Source organism: Myotis myotis, unplaced genomic scaffold, assembly GCF_014108235.1.
Source record: "Myotis myotis isolate mMyoMyo1 unplaced genomic scaffold, mMyoMyo1.p scaffold_m19_p_5, whole genome shotgun sequence".
Taxonomy (NCBI): domain Eukaryota; kingdom Metazoa; phylum Chordata; class Mammalia; order Chiroptera; family Vespertilionidae; genus Myotis; species Myotis myotis.
In genome coordinates this window covers 71,281,247-71,304,331 of record NW_023416357.1, presented here as the reverse complement: position 1 = coordinate 71,304,331, position 23,085 = coordinate 71,281,247, and the positions used below count along the sequence as shown (strand labels likewise).

At 40.1% G+C, this 23,085-nt stretch overlaps 1 protein-coding gene and 1 pseudogene across 3 annotated transcripts in view; one reads left to right on the top strand and one right to left on the bottom strand.

Moving 5' to 3' along the window:
* Nucleotides 1-23,085, top strand: part of DTWD2 (DTW domain containing 2) — a 72,472-nt gene that overhangs the window by 18,814 nt on the left and 30,573 nt on the right. For all 3 annotated transcript variants that reach the window (XM_036310169.1, XM_036310170.1, XM_036310171.1), the window contains 2 exons: nucleotides 7,938-8,032; nucleotides 10,726-10,918. In XM_036310169.1, coding sequence (XP_036166062.1) covers nucleotides 7,938-8,032; nucleotides 10,726-10,918 — 288 coding nt within the window. The remainder of the gene's footprint in view (nucleotides 1-7,937; nucleotides 8,033-10,725; nucleotides 10,919-23,085) is intronic.
* LOC118655902 lies at nucleotides 2,768-4,375 on the bottom strand (annotated as a pseudogene).

Sequence of the window (23,085 nt, the reverse complement as noted above, 5' to 3'; positions counted from 1 at the left end):
CTCCTATATTAGGAAGTGTATGCGTGTTTATATGTTTGTAACTCTTGATTAACTGTAGTAATGAAGAGAGAAGAGAAGGAGGTCTTAGACAACCAAAAATTATATTAAAACAAAACTAGTCATAGTATGTTACCAAATGGGTTGAGTGTAAATTGTCACAGCATTTAGGGACCCATGACATCATAGATTGAACCAGGTTTTTGAAGGACTAATTTCTTTTTTTTAATATATTTTGTTGATTTTTTTACAGAGAGGAAGGGAGAGAGATAGAGAGTTAGAAACATCACTGAGAGAGAAACATCTATCAGCCGCCTCCTGCACACTCCCCACTGGGGATGTGCCCGCAACCAAGGTACATGCCCTTGACCGGAATCGAACCTGGGACCCTTGATTCCGCAGGCCGATGCTCTATCCATTGAACCAAACCGGTTAGGGTGAAGGACTAATTTTTTAAAAAATTTCTTAAGCCTATACCAATTGAAGACTTTAACAAAGATATAAAAGATATTACCCTGTCTTTTTACTTTTCCAAATGATGAAACACTTATTCTTTAATTACAAATTGTTAAATATTCCATTTATTGGGCAACCTTTTTTTCAATGTTAACAATAGCGTATTTTGGTCAGGACTGTGACAGTTTGGTAACTAGCATTATTTTGTTACATTTAAACTTGCAACAGTGTGCAGCTCAAATTTACATAAAATGATAGCTTACTGGCTATAACAGTTTTGACTAAAGCTTAACTTTAGATGGTGAATGCTACTATCATTTTGCAGTATATACTGTATGGTGTCTTTTTATTATTATGTGCTTCCAGACATAGATGGCTTTTAAAATGTAGGTGTTTTCATTGATTTGTGGCAACTTCAATGTTTTCAAATCCTCCCTCCCTTCTTCCTACCTTCCTTTCTTCCTTTCACTGTTAATTCACAATTTAGGTAATTAGTCCACAATTGTGTGCTCCAAATGTATTTTATGTGTATATAAGTACATCCATATTGTTTTCCTTATTGCCCAAGGAATTTTCCAATCTTCATTTATCTCAATAACACTGAACTGCTTGTGCTCAATCTCAGTACACTATTTTCAATAAAAGAATATACCAATTTGATGACTCCCTCTAAAAAGTGATTGAAAACCATTTGGATAAGTGGCAGGAGGTGGCTTTGGGAAAAGGAGACTTAGTGGCATGGATGATATGGAGGTGATATGATGGAGCATTTTGAGAGTAGGTATATATATGTAGAAAATTACTTAAGAATGAAAACAAGACAGTCTCTCAAAAAAGCTTTACAAGAAAGAAATGTTAAACTGCTTGGCCATTTGTGAACAATGTATATGTAGCCATAATGATATAAACATTGTTTATTGATTTAACTAAAAATATTAGAAGCTCTGGCCAATATGGCTCAGTTGGTTGAGGTGCCATCCTTACACCGAAAGGTGGCAGGCTCGATATCGCTCAGGGCACATACTCAGATTGCAGGTTCAATTCCCTGTCGGGACACATATGGGAGGTAGCCGATTGATGTTTCTCTTACATCGATGTTTCTCTCTTTCTCTTTCCTTCCTTTTTCTAAAATCAATTAAGAGCACAATACAAAACAAAACATGTCCTCAGGTGAAGATTACAAAAAATATATTAGACATGAGGGTAAGGGGTGACGTCAGAAAGCTGAATCCTCATTTATTTTGAGAGGCTGTAGTTATAAAGGGCAAGTAGTTAAGAGTAAGGGCAGATTGTTTGAGTTTAAATCCTTCATAACTCTGTAAAGTCTGTAACCCTGGGCAAGTTAATTAACCTCCCTGTTTTCACTTTTGTTATTAGTAAAATGTGCATGTTAAAAGATACACTTCTTTACTGGTTTATTATGAATAGTAGTTAAATATATTTATAAAATGCATTTTGAATTATGTACATTAGAGTTAGTTATTATGATAATGGTAGCTTGTAGATAATTGATAAATTATTAATACAAGAAATAGCAAAACACGCATTATTTAGAAATAGTGAGATCAATACTAAAAGATAAAACTAAAACAGTTGAAGTGATTGCCTCTGGAAGTGGTTTAGGGGAGTGTATTGGAGAACATTATAAATTTTTGGCACTATTTAATTTGACATATATACATGCATTAATTTGATGCATATATATATATATGTATATATGTCAAAAGTTTGGAAAGTGATTTCAGTATGTGTCAAAGTCTCCTAGTGATGGTCTAGAGAGGTAAGAAAACAGTATGAAGCACTGTAAAATGTCCTCTCTCACCTGTCTCCTCTTAGTTGCATTTATATTATTAACTGCTCCAAATTGCTGTTTTCATGTTTCCTTAGAACTCCAGCTTGCTACACGTTCTTGAAAAAATCCCAGCAAATACTTAATCTCCTATTTTCTTTTCCTACTTTTTATTAGGTAGATGAATTTAGCTATTCTCAGCATCTTTAAATTTATTTTTCAATGATAATTTATTATTATTTTAATCAATAATTAAGGAACCCAGGAGAGAAAGTACACACAAAAATGTCCCTAAAGGGTGTATATACATGTGTGTGTGGTGGTGAATGGTGAATACTGTTATGACAATACTTTTGTTTTGCTGCTTGATCAATAAGTATATTATTGTCTGTATCTGAAAAATCTTTATAGAAAATTGTGACTTGGTTTATTAGCTCTCAGCAGCCCATTCCTGAGCTCTGAGGAAGCTTGCCTTCTTCTGAGCTACTTGATCTTTCTTCTGGGCAAGAGACAGTTTGAGACGTTTCACCTCTTATTTTTAACTTCTTTCTTAGGCTTCTTCTCATAAACTGGTTTCTCTCCTATAGCAGCATGAGCTTTCTTATACTTCTCCTCCATCATGTCTGGAGTTACGTTGTTTTTTTATGTACTGAGAGAATTGTTTCTTGTAAGCATCTTCATCTTCTTCCATTAGGTAATGCAGATATTCCAAAACTAGAGGCCCAGTGCATGAAATGTGTGCACCGCGGGGGCGGGGGGGTCTCAGCCCAGCCTGCACCCTCTCCAATCTGGGACCCCTCGGGGATGTCCGACTGCCAGTCGGACATCCCTCTCACAATCTGGGACTGCTGGCTCCCAACCGCTTGCCTGCCTGCCTACCTGATTGCCCCTAACTGCTTCTGCCTGCCAGTCTGATCACCCCCTAACCACTCCCCTGCCAGCCCGATCAATGCCTAACTGCTCCCCTGCCAGCCCGATTGCCTCCAGCTGCCCTCCCCTGCTGGCCTGGTCGCCCCCAACAGTCCTCCCCTACTGGCCAGGTTGCCCCCAATTGCCCTCCCCTGCCAGCCTGGTCACCCCTAACTGCCCTCCCCTGCCGGCCTGGTTGCTCCTAACTGCCCTCCTGCCCCTGCAGGCCTGGTCCCTCACAACTGCCCTCCCTCCCCTGCCAGCCCAATTGTTCCCAACTGCCCCTGCCGGCCTGGTCGTCCCAACTGCCCTCTCCTGCCGGCTCAGTCACCCCTAACTGCCCTCCCCTGCTGGCCTGGTTGCCCGTAACTATCCTCCCCTGCTGGCCTGATTGCCCACAACTGTCCTCCCCTGCCAGCCATCTTGTGGCTGTGGGCGTCACCATCTTTGAGGGTGTGACAGTCAATTAGCATATTCCCTCCTTATTGGCTGTGAGTGCCGCCATCTTTGAGGGTGGGGCAGTCAATTAGCACATTCCCTCCTTATTGGCTGTGGGCGCAGCCATCTTTGTGATGGTGTGAGGGTCAATTAGCATATTTCCTCTTTATTAGATAGGATGTTCTGACCCATGATGTGCTTCTGATGTACTTCTGCATTGAATTCCTTGCTTTCTGAATCATAACCAGGGACTCATTTGGAACTGTAAGGATTAGACGAGTCTCTTTCCACAGCTCCCTTTAGGGACCCAAAAACTTTATTTCTTGTAGTAGTTCTGGCAAGCTCTGCACTCAAATGGCATGTGAAGGCACCAGGTTTACCATCAATGCTTTCCACATTGTATTTGTCTCTGACACCTACATTTGGCTCTCACAGATACTGTCCTGGCGAAACCTATGGGAAGCCTGTGGGCCAGCAGCAGGCCTGTACAATGTGCTGCAGCATAATTTGTCAGGCCAACCTGCACCTCATACTTTGGGAGTTTATGAGCAAAAGCTACACAACTATCATATCTCCTTTCAGATGGGCATAAGCAGTCTGACAAATGATGTGTCTGTTTGTTACACAAACTGTCATCCTGTATTTGGGTGTGTTGTATTTATTTTTATTCTAGATTACTGAGCATTTCCAGGAATCAGTTTTACTCTCTCATCATCTTGTAAATCTCACTTGGTATTTCTTGAAGTAGGCCTTATTTTTGACAACGTTAACAAACCCCATTCTGTGGAAGAGAGGCCTGTGTCCGCAGCTCTGGTCCAGCATAGCTCCAGTGGGAGTGAGGGGAAATACAATACTTTCTATTTGTGTTACATTACTGTTTTGTGTAGTAATTTGCTAGGTAAATGATATTCCCAAAGTAAAGTAAATAATATTTCATTATTTCACATACACAAAAATAACCAAATTATTCACTGCAAGGATCTATACAAGCAGGATTATATAAATTGAAAAAGATAATATTGGGTTGTATGTAGGTACACTGATGAGAGAGGGGCTCTGTTATACATGCGATCAAGCATGACATTCCCAGTTGGACCTGAGGAGCCAGAGAATGGCTGAGCACTATAGACCAAAATCACCAAGATAAGTGCAGGCTAATGCAGAATAGCTAATCACCTTGCTCTGCTGGGATTAAGGATAGAATTCCTGCGCCAACAAGAAAGATTTTTAAGAAACTAAGATGGCGGCATAGGGAAACACTGAAATTGCTGCCTCCTACAACAACTTCAAAACACAATAAAAGGACAGAACGGACATCATCCAGAACTTACAGGAGGGCTGGCAGAGTGGAAATTCTACAGCTAGAAGGAAAGAGAAAAGCACATTGAGGTCAGGAGCTGAAGAAGTAAAGTGCAAAGGTACGGAGGCTCGAGAGTGCGCGGAAAGGGGCTGGTACCTGAGGATGCGGCTGTCTTTTTGAATCGGGAGGGAGTCACAAGCTCCCGACTGCTCTGAACTCCGGTTCCGGGAAGTCTCTGGGGACCCAGGACTCATACGGGGAGAAACTGGACTGTCTGGCAGCGGGCAGAACTCGGAACTCGAGGGCGGCTTTCCCTCAGAGGTGCTTGCAGCAATTAAATTATCAGGACACTGAGACGCGCGCGGCCCCTTAGGGCAGGGCTGAGAATCCGCCATAGTTCCTTGCTCCGCCCTTTGATTCCCTGAGACCCCGCCCCACCCAAGCTGCGGCAGAGGCTTTTGCATATGAATGCCCTGGCCCTTTGCAACCTGAAAATTACCTAACAAACTGCAGCTGGGCCACAGACCCAGAACTTCCAAGAGAAGGCCCAAGGCCCCACAGCAGCTTGCATTGCTTCACAGCTGGGCCTCATCAGGGCACCTTCAAACTCCAAAAAAGGACGGGGAATCTGCAGTTCTCTTCATAGCTCCTGCTGGGTAACCTCCAAGAACCAGTGTACCCAGTGGTCAGAGGTGGACCATCCGGATTACAACTCCTCAGATCCATAAGGGACACACCCAGGGGGCAGACTCAGTGAGCAACAAAGCCCCACTGAAGCAAGTCTTGCCTCAGAAGGGTGTCTTCAGCACAGAAGTTCTCCCACTGCAGACACAGCCGATTCTCACTGCCAGTTGGCCTGGAGGTCAATTTCTCCCAGTGATCTTACAACAATCAAGGCATAATTACAATAAGACTGTGCACAAAGCCCACAAGGGGGTGCACCAAGAGTGTCCACCTCAGGTAACAGGGGAGGCTGAGCTACTAGGCCCTATAGGACACCTAGCACACAAAACCACTCTACCAACACAGGGAAGCATAAAAAAATGCAGAGACAAAGAAACAGGTCACAAATGGCAGAAATGGAGGAAAGCAAACGACTGGATATAGAGTTCAAAACCACGTTTATAAGGTTTTTCAAGAATTTTATGGAAACCGCCGATAAATTTAGTGAGACCCTCAAGAAATCTTGTGAGACCCTCGAGGATATGAAAAAGGACCAACTAGAAATTAAGCATACACTGACTGAAATAAAGAATAATATACGGAAATCCAACAGCAGACAAGAGGATCCCAAGAATCAAGTCAAAGATTTGAAATACAAAGAAACAAAAAATACCCAACCGAAAAAGAAAAAAGAAAAAAGATTCCAAAAATATGAAGATAGTGTAAGGAGCCTCTGGGACAACTTCAAGTGTACCAACATCAGAATTATAGGGATACCAGAAGAAGAGAGAGGGCAAGATATTGAAAACCTATTTGAAGAAATAATGACAGAAAACTTCTCCTACCTGGTGAAAGAAATAGACTTACAAGTCCAGGAAGCGCAGAGAACCCCAAACAAAAGGAACCCAAAGAGGACCACACCAAGACACATCATAGTTAAAATGCCAAGAGCAAAAGACAGAATCTTAAAAGCAGCAAGAGAAAGAAAGTCAGTTACCTACAAGGGAATACCCATATGACTGTCAGCTGATTTCTCTACAGAAACCATGCAGGCCAGAAGAGAGTGGCAAGAAATATTCAAAGTGATGAATAGCAAGAACCTACAACCAAGATTACTTTATCCAGCAAAGCTATCATTCAGAATAGAAGGTCAGATAAAGAGCGTCACAGATAAGAAAAAGCTAAAGGAGTTCATCACCACCAAACCAGCATTATATGAAATGCTGAAAGGTATTCTTTAAGAAGAGGAAGAAGAAAAAGGAACTCTTACCATTTGCCACAGCATGGATGGAACTGGAGAGCGGATAAATACCACATGATCTCACTCATTTGTGGAATACAATGAACAACATAAACTGATGAACAAGGACTGATCCAGAGACAGAGAGGCATTGATTGGACTGTCGGGCCTTGGAGGGAAGGTAAGGGAGGGTGGGGATAAGGGGGAAAGATCAACCAAAGGACTTATATGCAAGCATATAGGCCTAACCAATGGACACGGACAATGGGGGGGGGGAGGGGTAGGGGGTACCGTGGGGATAAGGACACATATGTAATATCTTAATCAATAAAAAGTATATTTAAAAAAAAAAGAAAGATTTTTAGTGTTAGATGTTAGGACATTAAAAAAACAAACCACTTTTGATAGTTAACGGGATTTACAAATATGGTCACCAGATTTTTTCACTTTAAAAGATATTTTTCTTCCATTTCTATACTCTTTATTCTTTGGAAGTAAGGTCATAAATTCAGCCCATACTCAAGTGGGAGTGAGAAATTAAGCTCTACCTCCTGCAGTGGCAACATTTATTACTTGGAATTCTCCTGTCTCTTTTCTCCCATTTATTTGTTTATAACAGTCTGGACTCTTATTTTATACTTTGGGTTATAATTCAAATAATATGTTAACTTAATTTTGTTGCTCATATTATTCTATTTTGGGCCATTGGGAGCTCTTAAGATTGGCTTCTATGTGTCATTGATATGCTCCATCATTTTGTTTTTTGAAATCTTCCTTGCTTTCTGAGCATAAAGATCTAGGCAATTATCTTCAGGTAATTACTAATGGAATAAAAAGTTTTTCAGAATAAATGATTCAATTTAGTTAAAAACAAATTTATATTTTTCATAATTTTAACTATGATTTAATATTATCTTGTTTTGATCAATAAACCTTTAAATATACCCAAGTAGAATAAAAATGTATACTTGTAGTATATTTACTACTGATAAATCAGAGAAATGATAGTTCTTTTTATTAAACTGTGGTCTGCAGTAAAAGACTTGTGAAAATTCTGTATAATGTTATGAATCAAATGTTCATTATAAAGTTTTAAAAGTGTGTTTGTCTAAATAAAAATCTACAGCTTAATTTTTTAATTAAAGGAAAGCAAAGTGTTGCGGACAGTTCCTCTACTAGCAGCATGCCTTCCCCAGGACAAGTGTAAAGTCAAGATCGGTCGTCGTTTTAGTGAAGAAAGGTAAATTAACTTTTAGGGCAACTTAAAATGATTTGTCTCCATAGATCTTTAAAAATGATTTCTTTAAACTTACCCTTTATACCTAGAAGAGTGATGGCGAACCTGACACGCGAACTCATTTTTTTGGTTGATTTTTCTTTGTTAAATGGCATTTAAATATATAAAATAAATATCAAAAATATGAATCTTTGTTTTACTATGGTTGCAAATATCAAAAAATTTCTATATGTGACACGGCACTAGAGGTAAGTTAGGGTTTTTCAAAATGCTGACATGCTGAGCTCAAAAGGTTCGCCATCACTGACCTAAAATGTGGTACATTGGAAGCAGTAAAACAAAGTTAAGTTCTGCCTTTTCTCTCAAAATAATACAAGATAAAGCAAAACATAAACAAAAACATTTTTCCAAAACAGACCAAGTGGAATAAACAAAGGAATGACAGCATTATCTAAATTGCATACTAATATATATTGGGCCTAAAAGACATAAATTACTGTCTATTTCATTTTTGTTTAGATGGTAAGGTACTTGTATTTAGTTTCATATTTTTATTTTTTTACATTATATATGAGATACATTTATATAAGTAAACACGTATCTATCCATTTCTAGCTCATTAAGGCTTTTCTAATATACAGTGATTAGAACTATATTTAGTATCCTAGTTATAGGCACATCATCTATTTTCTTAAGTATAAAACACAATCTCCTGTCATATTTAAACTATTCTTTTTTGCTTGGCAGGTGTCGCTCAGTGATTGAGCATCGACCTAAGAATCAGGATATCGTGGTTCAATTCCTGGTCAGGGCACATGCCTGGGTTGAGGGCTTGGTCCCCAGTAGGTGATGTGCAGGAGATAGCTGATTCATCATGTTTCTCTCTCATTGATGTTTCTATCTCTTTATCCCTCTCCCTTCCTCTCTGAAATCAATAAAAAATGTATTTTAAGAAATGTCCTTTTTGATGAGGCCCACTATTTTTATGTGCAGTTACCATTAGTTGATATCTTATTGACAGATCTATAATGTTCTTGGATCTTATTTTACATTGTATTACATAAACCATTATCATAAATATATGTTATATACTATATATATTTAAATTTTCTACAAGTCTTTTTATACCTTTGAATCATCTGTGTTGCTTTTCTGCCCATTCACAAAGCCTTCACAAATTACTTTGATCCTGTCTGCACAATTAAATAAATCTTTTGATGCAAAATTTAATTACTCATGAAAGTATGGAGATTTCGTTTTCAGTTAACTTAGAAAACTGTTAAGTAAGACTTGTACTAGCATGAAGCCCAGTGAATTGACCAAGCTTTTTCCTTACTTTATTACTTTAGCTTCCTTTATAATTTAGCTTCATATAATGAAAATAACATCATATTAGAACTTTATATAATGATATTTTTCTTTTCTCTGAAACTGTTGGTTAGGCACACTCTTCTCATATAGAATTTTCTATTGTAGTTTTTGCATAGCCTTGCCCACAAAGGAGAAATTTGCTCTGGGCTTGGTGCTGCTATTGGGAATTTTGCCATTTTGTTGGGAATGGAAGCAAGATCCAGAGCTTATCACATGGGGAGCAGCAACATCATTTACACTGTGACGCTTCTTTCATAAAGAGGCTCTTTATGATAGTTCCTCTATAATTCTTGGGTGGATGTGGCTATATGGGTGGAATAGGGTCCTACTTAATCTCTCAGCTTGGATCTAGGTTATTGTATTGCAAAAGTGATGAGCACCTATGGTATTGAAATGGAAACTACTTGGGCCATCTCTGACATTTTGGCTATGTAACTCCTCTAGAATGTGCTTGGGATGAGAAGCTTGACATTTTTACAAATAGCTTATCCCATTTTGAGCACATTATAGAAAGTAGTTCAGTTTTTTTCCATGGTATCTAATATAGTGCTTACTCAGTAAATTATTATTCACTGATGGATTTTAAACTAAAGCTCATTGAGATTATTGACTTAATATTAATCTGGTAATATTAACAAACTTTTCCTAGAGTATGTGATATAAGCATAGGGGAATGATTATGAGGCATTACTTTTGGTATCCTTTATAAATGGACATTAAAAATGCTTATTTTTAACTTTTTGCCTCTATTGTATAAGAAAACTTTTGGGGTTTCTTTCATGTGTTTTTTTAAACAATTGGGTTTTACGTATCAACCCTATATCCAGTGACTTTGTAAGTTCATTTGTTAGTTGTAGAAATTGTTTTGTAGATTCTCTAGGACTTTCTGTGTAAGTATCATTAGCATATGCAAATAGGGTCATTTATACTTTTTTCAAATTTTATGCCCTTTTTTTTCTTGCCTTATTGCAATAATTGGGACCTTCAATACAGCGTGTATTAGGAGTGGTGAAAACCAACATCTTTACCTTGATCCCAGTCTCAAAGAACATTGTTAAAGAACATATGAAATTGGCCATACATTTTTATAGATGCCTTTTACTGGATTGAAGAAGATGCCATTTGTTGTCTTTAATTGACTCTTTAATTTGTCTCCTTTCCCCTCAAGCTTGTTTTGTTTCCTGTAGAGTAGACAGAGGCTGTCTTACTGTGCATCTCCAGTCCCAAAATGCTTTGATATATATTTTGGAATGAAGTTCAGTAAGAATAATAAAACTTTTTGTTACCCCACCAGGTAATAAAGATTTTTTTAAAAATTCTTTTAGAGATCCTGAACTTTCAACTGTTTGTCGGAAGTCTGGTACATTAATATTATATCCAGGGGCTGAAGCTGCTAATTTGGAAGAGTTTATATTAGATTCTCCTATTTATCCTTCCACAATCATCATCATCGATGGTACATGGAGCCAGGCTAAGGACATTTTCTATAAGAATTCCTTGTTCCGACTGCCCAAACAGGTAAACATATATTAAAGACAAATGTATTATTATGCATGTTATATATGTTGTTTGTAAGGGGATACATATACATTTTATGGTATTTGTATAGGTGAATGTGTACATAAATATGTGCATGCTTCTGTGTGTGTGTGTTTGTGTTGGAGGGGTGTAGGTTTGAGATATTTGTGTAGAAACTTTCAAATTTGTCCTCCTTTCTCAGTTCCCACTGCCTAACTTCATCATAGTTCAGGCGTTTTGCTATATGAAGAGTTTCTCAGACATTTAATTAGAGATATCTAAGGATAATTTCTATTTGTATTAATGTTTTTATTGAGAATTATTATGTTTAAATACTTTTATTTGGTAACTAAGTTACTGTGTTCTTATTAGAATTGACTGAATTTTTATGAAATACTTCTTTGTATTCTTTATTATAAGCATATGATTTATCCTTCAGTTTGTTGATGTAATTAATGATGATGATACATATCCTACTATTGAACCATTCTTGTGTTCCAGGAATGAACTCTACTTGGTCATATTATGTAGTCCTTTTTATATATTGCTGAAGCTTATGTTTTATTTTATGACATTGAATTATTATTTATATGTTTTTTTGTACTTTCATTGTCAGGTATACTAAGATGATATTAACTTCACCAAATAAATAGAAGAGATTTTAGTATTTTTCTGTGGCCTTGGATAGTTTAAATAATATTAGAATTCCTTGCCCCGTAAAAATTAGATAGAACTCATTGACAAAACCTTGTCCTGTTTTTAAATTGTTTCATACTCTTTATAGGTATTATTCAAGCTTTCTAATTCTGGTTGGTTCAGTTTTTAATAACTTTTATCTTTTCTAGGGAATTATTTCTTTCCCTTGAGTTAAATTGGTTGCCATATGCCTTTATGTATTCTTTATTTTATTTTTTTATGTTAATATTTGCTTATCATGATTTAAAAAAAAAATACTTAGCCAAGGATATTTTACCATTGATTTTAGAGAGAGTGGAAGAGAGAAATATTGATGTGAGAGAAACACATCGATTGGTTGCCTCCCACATAAGCCCCGACCAGGGCCTGAGCTGGGGAGAAACCTGCAGCAGAGGTACGTGCCTTTGACCGGAATCAAACCCAGGACCCATCGGTCTGCAGGCCAATGCTCTATCCATTGGAGCCAAACTGGCTAGGGCTCTTTATGTATTCTTTATTACTTATTTTAACTTAAAAATATTCCTTTCTTCCTTCTAATCATATGTAAAACGACATATACATATTTTTCCCCATGAACAGACTCAAAAGAGGTTTATCTATTTTATTGCACTTTAAAAGGTATTAGACTTTAGATTGTTTTAATAGCTGTTATACTTTATTCTCATTTCATTCATTTGAGCTTGTATCTTGATCAGTTTACTTTGCCCTTTTTAGCTTATTTTTTCTGATTTTTAAGATTTGTACTAAGAGTACTAAATTCCTTTGTTAAGGTTTGTATTTCTTCTTCATAATAAAGGGAAAGGAGACTGCAATATTTCTTTAGTATAACTTTCATTGTATCCTACAACTTTGGGTTTCCGTTCTTATATTTAGAACACTGATATAATTTGTAATTTGTTTTGCTTTCTTTCTACCCATGGATTATCAGTAGGTTTTTAAGTCTCAAGAATAGTTAATGTAGTGAGTGCTTTGAATGGGCCAGTCCCACTTCCAAGTACTTTACATATATTAGCTTGTTTTAACTTTTTCCAAGTTCTATGAAGTTAAGTATTATTATTATCTTAGACCAGTGGTCGGCAAACTCATTAGTCAACAGAGCCAAATATCAACAGTACAACGATTGAAATTTCTTTTGAGAGCCAAATTTTTTAAACTTAAACTATATAGATAGGTACATTGTTATTAACGTAATTAGTAATTTTGGATTGAGTACTTAGTATTAACAACATGAGTTCAATACACTAATATATTTATGGAATGCCTATTATGTGTCTAAGGCTGGAGATAACATGACTTCCTTCTGGAATTTACATTCTAGTGAGGAAGATCAACTTTAAATAAATAAATAGTCACATCAAATAATTGCAGTTGTCATGAGTGCTAAGGAAGGAAATAAATAGTAAGCGAGAGAAGTTATTTAGCAAGGTTAGGCATTTAAACCCCTCTAAGCAGATAAGTTTCATTTTATAATAATAAAGCCACCAACACAAAATAATTATAATTCTTAAATTGATGACAAAAAAACCTGTAGGATTTGTGGCTGGTTGGAAAAATACAGGTAACTTTATGCTTCGAGTAGGTACTTTTGTCACCCACGCGCGATTTGCGGACGCAACTAGCACTAACCACTGCACAATGAGACTGCTGACTGGCTCACTCAACTCATGCATGGATTCTGCACGCCTCCCCCGTGCTGCGTATCCCGCGGCCTGCCTGCGCTGTGTCTCTGGTCGCCCAACCGACCGACACCCCCCACTTCCGAACCACTTCTTCAAAATAGACTCGCCCAGGCCGAAAACCAACTTCTGCACATGGGCCACAAAGTTTCAATTGTACTGTACGTGCGTGCCCTTACGTGGTATTTTGTGGAAGAGCCACACTCAAGGGGCCAAAGAGCCGCTTGTGAGCTGCGGTTTGCCGACCACTGTCTTAGACGAAACTGAGGCACAGAGATGTTAAAAAGTTTGCTTAACTATTTCACAGCAGAACTGCAATTTGAACCTATCTAGTTTAGAGGCAAAGCCTGTGGTCTTAATCAAAGTGGTATACTGCTTCTAAAATGGAAAATTTCTACCCAAGATATTTACATACTGGAGGCCCAGTGCACGAAGTTTGTGCACTCGGGGAGGGAGGGAATCCCTTAGCTTGAATTGTGAGAGGGTGCAGGCCAGGCCGAGGGACCCCACTGGTGCACGATTGTGACCAGGGAAGGACATGGGAGGTTGGCCAGCCAGGGAGGGACTGTGGGAGGCTCCAGGGTGTGTCCTGCCTGTCTCACTCAGTCCCAATCAGCCAGACCCCAGCAGCAAGCTAACCTACCAGTCAGAGCGTCTGCCCCCTGGTGGTCATGCATGTCATAGCAACTGGTCGACCGATTGACTGACTGCTCCCTGGTGGTCAGTGCACGTCATAGAGAGCGGTTGAGTGGCCTTAGCATATTATTAGCATATTATGCTTTGATTTGTTGAATGACCAACCAGGCAATCAGACACTTAGCATATTAGGCTTTTACTATATAGGACTAGAGGCCAGGTGCACGAAATTTGTGCACTCGGTGGGTGGTGTCCCTCAGCCCAGCCTGCGCCCTGTCGCAGTCCGGGAGCCCTTGGGGGATGTCGGACTGCTGGTTTCGGCCCGATCCCTACAGGCAAGGGACCCCGCCAGTTCACGAATCCATGCACCAGGCCAGTTTCAGCCCGATCCCTGCAGACCTGGCTGATGGACCATCTGGGACCCCTCAGGGGATGTTGGACTGCTGATTTCAGCCCGATCCCCACAGGCCAGGCCAAGGGACCCCTCCAGTGCACGAATCCATGCACTGGGCCAGTTTCAGCCCAATCCCTATAGGCCTGGCCGAGGGACCACCGGATTTGTGCATCAGTCCTCTAGTATGCATATAAGATCTTTGTTTAAACTCTTCGCACCCTTCTCCCTTTCCTCTGAGATTCATCAGTCTGTTCCATGTTTCCATGCCTGTGCGTTGAGCATCTGCTCCCTGGTGGTCAGTGCACATCATAGCTACTGATTGAATGGTCGCTTAGGCTTTTATATATATACTAAAGATCTGGTGCACGAAAATTTGTGCACTTGAGGGAATCCATCAGCCCGGCCTGCACACTCTCGCAGTCCAGGACCCATCAGGGGATGTCCACCTGCCGGCTTAGGCCCGATCCCCAGGGGATCGGACCTAAGCTGGCAGTCAGCTATCCCTCTGGCAGCCCAGGAGCCCTCAGGGGATATCTGACTAATGGCTTAGGCCTGCTCTCCACCTTCGCTGCTGCGCTGGCCAGCCATGAGCTGGCTTCTGGCCGAGCGATGCTCCCCCTGTGGAAGTGCACTGACTCCAAGGGGCTGCTCCTGCATTGAGCATCTGCTCCCTGGTGGTCAGTGCGTGTCATAATGACCAGTCATTCCTGGTCTTTCTGCCGTGAGGGTAAATTTGCATATTACCCTTTTATTATATAGGTTATGATAGTCACCATTCTTAGATCCCTAAGACTTACTTATCTTAAAACAAAGTTTGTCCCTTTGACCCCCTTCATCCATTATGCCTACATCCTACTCCCCACCTCTTTTAACCACCAAAATGTTCTCTGTATCAATGAGCTCACTTTTTTTGTTTTGTTTTGGTTTTAGATTCCCAATATAAGTGATATTTTATTGCATTTGTTTTTCTTTGTCTGATTTATTTCACTTAGCATAAAGCCCTCAAGATTTCTCCTAGGTTGGTTTTATGATACGATTTAATGTATAGACACACCAAAATGGTATGTCCGATATGTAGAAAAATCATACAGTAATACAAAATCTGTATAGCATAAATGGATGTCAACTTTTGATGATTTATAAACTTAGAGCATCTGGTCCTTTGATATCATTAATGACTTTGCATGCAGTTCAAACCTTAAGATTCATATGGCATTCATTTGTGTAAATATGATAGAAAATAGCTCAAAAATATTATAGATTTATGAGTTATAGCAGGTATTAAGTCTACTCTTCCCAAATGAATGCTTGCAAAGGTGATTATGATTGCAAAAATTTAATTCTTGTTTTTACCCTCTGCCTTGATCAGAAACATTTTAAAACTGTATATTCAAGTGTGAATATGATTCATTGAGACAATTATGTTAAGGAAAAATTACGATAAATGTTTGGATATAATTATAAATTTAACTGAAAATACTCAATTCCACCTCAAAATGTAATTTTTTGGTTTATAGAAATCTTGGTGCTCTTACCAGTGTATGATATAATATTTTATCTATTTTTAAGTATAATGAATTATAGTTGTCATATATTTATGTGCTTTATAATTTTAGCTATACATTCTCACAGATGTTCATGCCTACATTTCACTAATTATATAAATACTAGAGGCCCGGTACACAATTTGTGCACTCGCGGGGGAAGGGAGGGTCCCTCAGCCTGGCCTGTGCCCTCTCGCAGTCTGGGACCCCTCAGGAGATAACGCCCTGCTGGCTTAGGCCTGCTCCCAGGTGGCAGAGGGCAGGCCCAATCCCTAGGTGCAGCCCCTGGTCGGGCTCAGAGCAGGGACGATTGGGGAGTTGGGGCGCCGCCCCCTGTCATGCACAGAGTAGGGCGGATCGGGAGGTTGCGATGTCACCCTCAGTCACGCTCAGGGTAGGGCCAATTGGGGGGTTGGGGCACCGCCCCTGTCACACTCAAGGCAGGGTCAATGGGTAGGTTGTAGCGCCACCCCCTGTCACCCACAGAGCAGGGCCAATGCAGGGGTTGGGGCGCTGCCCCCTGTCACGCACAGAGCAGGGCCCATCAAGGGGGTTGGGGCTCCTTACCCTGTCACGCACAGAGCAGGGTCGATCAGGGGGTTGGGGAGCTTCCCCCAGTCACTCACAGAGTAGGGCCGATAGGGGAGTTGGGGCACCGCCCCCTGTCACACACAGAGCAGGGTGGATGGGGAGGTTATGGCTCTACCCCATCACACACAGAGTACGGCCCTTGGGGGGAGGGGGGCGGGGTTTGGGGCTCGCACCCTGTCACACACAGAGCAGGCCCAATCAGGGGATTGGGGCGCCACCACTGTCACACACAGAGCTGCAGGGTGATTAGGGGGTTGGGAGCTCCCCCGTATCAGGCACAGAGCAGGGCTAATCAGGAGGTTGGGGCGCCTTCCCCTGTCACAAACAGAGCAGGGCGGATAGGGAGGTTGTGGCCCTGCCCTCTGTCACACACAGAGCTGCAGGGCGATCAGGGGGTTTGGGCGCTGCCCCCTGTCATGCTGATCCCAGTGCCGGGAGGCCTCTCAGCTCCGCTGATCCCAGTGCTGGGAGGCATATTACCCTTTTACTAGATAGGATAGAGGCCTGGTGCATGGGTGGGGCTGGCTGGTTTGCCCTGAAGGGTGTCCTGGATCAGGGTGGGGGGTCCCCACTGGGGTGCCTGGGCAGCCTGGGTGAGGGGATGATGGCTGTTTGCAGCTGGTCACACACCCTTCAGGGTGGGGGTCCCCACTGGGGTGCCTGGCCAGTCTGGGTGAGGGGCTGAGGGCTGAAGCTCCCAGCTGCTCCTTTTTTTCTTTCTTTTTTTATTCTGGGCCAGCTTTAGCTCTGAGGCTCCAGCTCTGTGGCCTCTGCTGCTGCTGAAAGCAGGTATCTGGTTTGTTTCGGTTCTATAATCGAAACAACGTATAACTCCATCTCTGAGATCCCGGCTCGCTGAAAGCAGGTTTCTGGGGTTTTGTTTAGCTTCTATATTTGTTACAATGTTTCTTAAACTGCAAGCTCAGAGGCCCGCAAGGCAGGCGGGGAACGTTGGTTTCCTCTGTCACTGAAGCAAGCAAGCCTCATGTTAGTTTCAAGCTGCCTGGCTGCCGGCCGCCATCTTGGCTGGCAGTTAATTTGCATATCGCCCTGATTAGCCAATGGGAAGGGTAGCGGTTGTACGCTAATTACCATGTTTCTCTTTTATTAGATAGGATTTATTTGGTCTCTACATGTTTTAGGTACTATTCAACACAAAGAACGTATATTTTTTTCTTTTTGCCTTTGAACATTTGATAACTGATATTTCAAATACCATAATTGAAGTTCTCCATTATTCAGTACTTCATCAAGTTAAATAATTATATTTTTATAAATTATTTTGTTTCTCAGAGGATCACTAGATAGAGTGATGATATATTGATACAGTATAAAGTGAGAAAAGATGCTATTATGTGATATACAGATATATTACTAGATTATGTTTGATGATAAATTGCCCAAAACATAGAAACAATAGAAAATAATTAAGTATGAATCTTTAAAAAGAATTTAAGATTACAATGAACCATCTGATTTAATTTTGAGTTTGAGTTTAAGGTGAGAGTTCCTAATATAAAGTTATTTAATCTCCTGATGATTTGACTTTATAATCTACTTTTTACACAGTTAGGACACGCTTAAAGAACTTCTCTAATTTATGTTGACAGGTCTCAGACACCACCCATAACTAGATAACTAGATAACTAGATCTTCCTTGTTTAAATTCACATGGTGTACCCCAATATATTGTATACTAGTATAGCATTTTCTTCAACTACATGAAGTTGTAATTTAGACCAGATAGTAAGCTTTAGAGAAAATATCAACAGAGGCATTCTGTACTCTGTGTTTTAATTTGATTCTCAGTAAAAATCAAATTATTAAAAACTGAACTGTTTAGGATTGTGAAACTATTTTCTCCAAATTTGATTGTTTTAATGCTACCTCATTATTTTTATTGTTTTATTATTTTTTAACATACTTTAACATGTGATAGTGTTAAGTTTTCAAGCATACTTATGATGTAAGGTATGTACTTACATATTTGGAATCCTCCCATCTTTTTGTCAGTGTTTTGATTTTGCATTTTAAAGGGAGATCATAAGTTGTTGATTGTTTGTGGCTACCCAAAAAATACAGGAAAAATGTCATGGAAAAAATATAAAAACTATTGGCACTAGAAGTTTTAACAATCTTTATTATAAATTTAATTATATTTGCATGTTATGTTTCACAATATAGTTAAATCCTGAGAGACTGTAAAATATATGTGAATCTATATATTTGGGTAGTGGTAATGATTTTGAGACCCTCTGCTAGTAAGTACATCAAGAAATAAACTTTTGAGTAGTTTTTCCATCATTGATTTTTGTTTAATCTAGTAACTCTGTTAATCTATCTTAAAATATTTTATCTTTTTTAATGTCAAGATCTGGACTATAATTTCTAGATGGATAAAGTTATTCTCTTCTGCAAACTGAGCTATCACTTCAGTTCATGGCTACAATTTTGCTCTCATTATCTTTGTAGTTAATACCATGTCTGCTAAACTTGTGTGAAGCTTTACAATTATTTATAGATATTCAAATAACAGTAAGTAGATTTTCTTACATTTACATTTAAAATAATTTAATTGGGATCATTTTAAAAGATATTAAGCTAACAAATAGAAGAATGTTCATATTAACACTTATTATGACAGCCCCAGTTCTCACAGAATAAATTGGCTTTATAATACTAATAAAACTAAACTTCAACTAGCAACATGAATGAATTTCATAAACATAATGTTGATGAAAGCCAGACATCAATGAATATGCCTATATGATTCCATTTATATAAAATTTAAAACTGGCAAAACTATGGTTTTAGAGGACAGGATAAAGGTCAGTTTATTTTGTGGAGGTGCGAGTGGCATGGAAGGGGTCTGGATTCTGGTTATATTCTATTTGTTGGGTGCTGGTTACACAGATATGTTCCCTTTGTAAAGATTCATAGAGTTGCATTACTCATGACTTGCGCCTATATACAGACACTCCTCGGGTTACGTCGGGTGACGTCGGACTTGACATATATGTTGTTTCATGGTTACGTTGCCATCTCCCATTTATTTATAAAAAAAAAATTCCGTTATTTCGACATATGTACATATGTGCTTTACGTTTTTTATTATTTATTTACCACAAGTAAAGGTCAGGAATTGTTATCCTTCTTTTAAATTTTTTTTACTGTTTCACTTCATTACTGCTGTGTGTTTGCTCCATGTGAGTGACATAGGTGCTTATGTAAGTGGGTTCCGACTTAGAGCGCCGGGGTCCAACCCCAGCGGGTCCAGGGGTCCCCAAAGGTGTGGACGGAGTCGGCGAAGAAGGAAGGACACGGAGACAGCGTTCAGTTGATCAGCAGCCTAGCCAGGATCTCTAGCCAGGATCTCCAGCCAAGTTCTGGTCTGGATCTCCAGCGAAGTTCTGCTGTTTATTGTCTTGTTACATCCGTATTTATACCAGTTGATTTTAATCCTGTCAATTTCTATTACAAAGGTTAGGGCGTTTCTTATCTCCATTCCAGGGAGTAAAGATTATGTAGCTTAAGCATGATTGTTTGTAGTGATTAACTACCCGCCTGGTACTTAGTTAAGGAGTTTCATCCCCTCCCTGACTTCAGGGAAAAATTCCTACCTGGGGAAACAACCTTTCTAGGAGAGGCATCCCCTCCCTGACTTCAGGGAAAAATTCCTACCTGGGGAAACAACCTTTCTTGGAGAGGTGACCTTGGTTAAAACACACAGCGCTAAGGGGAGCAAACATATTAAGAACAGTATGCTATATATGCCAGGTCCCTTGAAACATATGCTGTGCAGATGTTTCTTTCCGGCAGCGACTGTGTCAAGCAGCAAGGATGGACCGGCTTCCGGCATTAGAGAAAATCGCATTACGTTGTGCTGTAGGAACAGATCTCTGATGTAACCCGAGGACCTACTGTATCTCTACATCTCTATATATCTATATCTATCTATATCTATCTATATATCTATACCTATACCTTTACCTATACCTATACCTATATCATCTACATCTACATCTATCTCTATATATATATCTTTAAGAAGAAGTATGTATACAGTTGATTCTTATTATTTACTAGAGGCCCATCCCGCAAGGAGGCGCTCCGCTTCCTGCCGTGTAAGGAGGCACCTCGCGGGGGGGCCAGGACCCACGCCTGACGGGCAGAATGTCAGCCGCTGCGTTGTGTAGGCTGGGGTGGGGGCGTGCTCCGAGCCGCACCGCGGCTGCTCGGAGCACACCCCTGGCTGCTGCGTTGTGTCCACTGGGGTGGGGGCAGGCGCTCCTGTGTGCTGTGTCTCCACTCTGGCCTGCCCCCAGCCCTAGCCTCCCCGAGGCCGCTGGGGTGGGGGCGGCACGCAGTCCCCTCCCGCCCATCTGCACACGCAGCTCCTCCTGAGTGGTCGTGACTCTTGGCTAATTAGGTTAGTCCCTGTTTATATATATAGATTATATATATGGATGATAGCTAGACTATATAAAGTTGCTGTTTACATTGAATTAGTGAGTATTGAGCCATTGCCTTTAGGGGAAATAAAAGATTAGTTTTCTATAGCCTCTCATTACAATGGTTTTGCCAGTCAATCAATACATAACCTTGTTTTATGTGTGTTTTTGTTTACAGAAATTATTTAATACATACATTGATTCATTAACAGAACTCATGCCTGAGTGAAGCTTATTTCATATATATTTTCTCCGTAAGCGCACATCTCAGCCTTCTTGTGCTTAGGAATACTAGACAGCACTTGAACACTGTGCTGGGGGCCATTTTAATCATGAAATCATCAACAAAAAGCACAAAACTGCGCAAAACGTGGTACTAAATACACCGAGGAAAGGATACTTGTTTACAATATGAGAGCTGAAATGATAAGGCACAGTGTCACTGTGTTCTACCCCAGGTGGAAATGTGTTCTTTGGGCAATGTAAATTTTCCACTTTTCTGTGTGTGAGCATGCTTGCCACTGACTGTAAAACCTAGAGTATTGATCTTGGAATTAAAATTTAATTTTAGTGAGTAGGTGAGTTACAAATACAGAATCTATAAATAATGAGGATTGACTGTATGTGGTGTATATATATCAATAGATATATATATCTACACTACATATATATATATCTACACTAATAAAAGAGAAACATGCAAATTGGTGTCACTGCTACACCCACCAGCCAATCAGGATGAGTATGCAAATTAACCCAACAAAGATGGCAGTTAATTTGCATATGCAGGCATGGAGCGAAGATTGAAGATGACTGAAGACTGAAGATGACTGAAGACTGAAGTCGACTAAAGACTGAAGAGGCTTGGCTTCTCTGCTGCAGCTGGAGTGGAGAAGCCAAGCCTCGCTGCTGCGGCCAGAGCGGAGAAGCCGAGCCTCGCTGCTGCGGCCGGACCAAAGGCCTGGGTCCCAGGTGCCGGAGGAAAACTGGTGCCGGCAGCCAGGGGAAAGAAGGCCTATTGTGCGAATCTTTGTGCAACGGGCCTCTCGTATATAGCTATACTTGCTGTTAGTACTTGAGTAAATATTTCTAGATCAAGTATGTAATTGGACTTTTCTCCTTAAACTAAATGTTTTTAATGCCAATTTGTGATTAAAATTAGATAAATTCTAGAGTACTAATTTTGTTAATATTTTTTCCCAGACTACAGGTTTACATGATAACCATAATGTTTGGTGACAAGCTTTATTAGATTTAAAATATTATCTTCTGATTCCTTACAGATTCATTATAACATTGCACATTAGTTTGCTTTGGCCTGGTAACAGCTTACCAACAGGTTATTACTTTTCAAGTGCTGTAATTCTTACCCAACCTTTAGGAGAGTTCAGAGGTACCATTACAAAAGACTGGATTAAGAATTAATTTTCAGATATTAAGTTTACTCAGTGATTTTTTGCAATTATGCATATTTCAAAAGTAAATACTATTTAGGACGATTTATTTTATGCACTGATTCCTTTTAACTACCTTTAATTTAATTTTTTTCCAAGGAACAGAAAATAGGCCATTTAGGTCAGTCCCAACCAGTGGTTTGTATAGCCTAATACATTGTTTTTGACAATGACGTGTGGCTGTTGTTTCAATTATCTCTTGCTATATGTGCAGAATGCAATTAATAGAGGTTTGAGTTGGCTCTCCTTAGAAACAAGAATGCTTGCAAATATGGCCTTTGGCTGGCATCTGTGAGTGTGAATGGCAAACAGTTTCCTACACAGATATAAAAATTTTCCTAAATGGTAAGAGTGGTTCCTTGTGCTTAAATTATTTGTGCAAACAATCCTATATAATAAAAGCCTAATATGCAAATTGTCCCCTCTGGCGGTCGTTTGTCCAGGAATTCGACTGGGAGACTGGGAGTTTGATCATTCACTATGACCAGCAGGTGGCGACCAACCTCCCATGGCGCCTGGGCAGGGGGCTGTGACCTCTCACCGGCTACCTGGAAGTGGGGGTAATGGGGTCAGAGGTGTGGTGAGAATGCGGGGTGTCCGTCGAGCTTGCTCTCCGCCTGCTACCCTCCCTGGGACACCAGGGCTCGTGTGTCGGGAAAACCCCCATGCGCAGGTGCCGGGCGCCCGCAAGGAGCCCACCCTGCACCCGCATGGCCTCTCCCGAG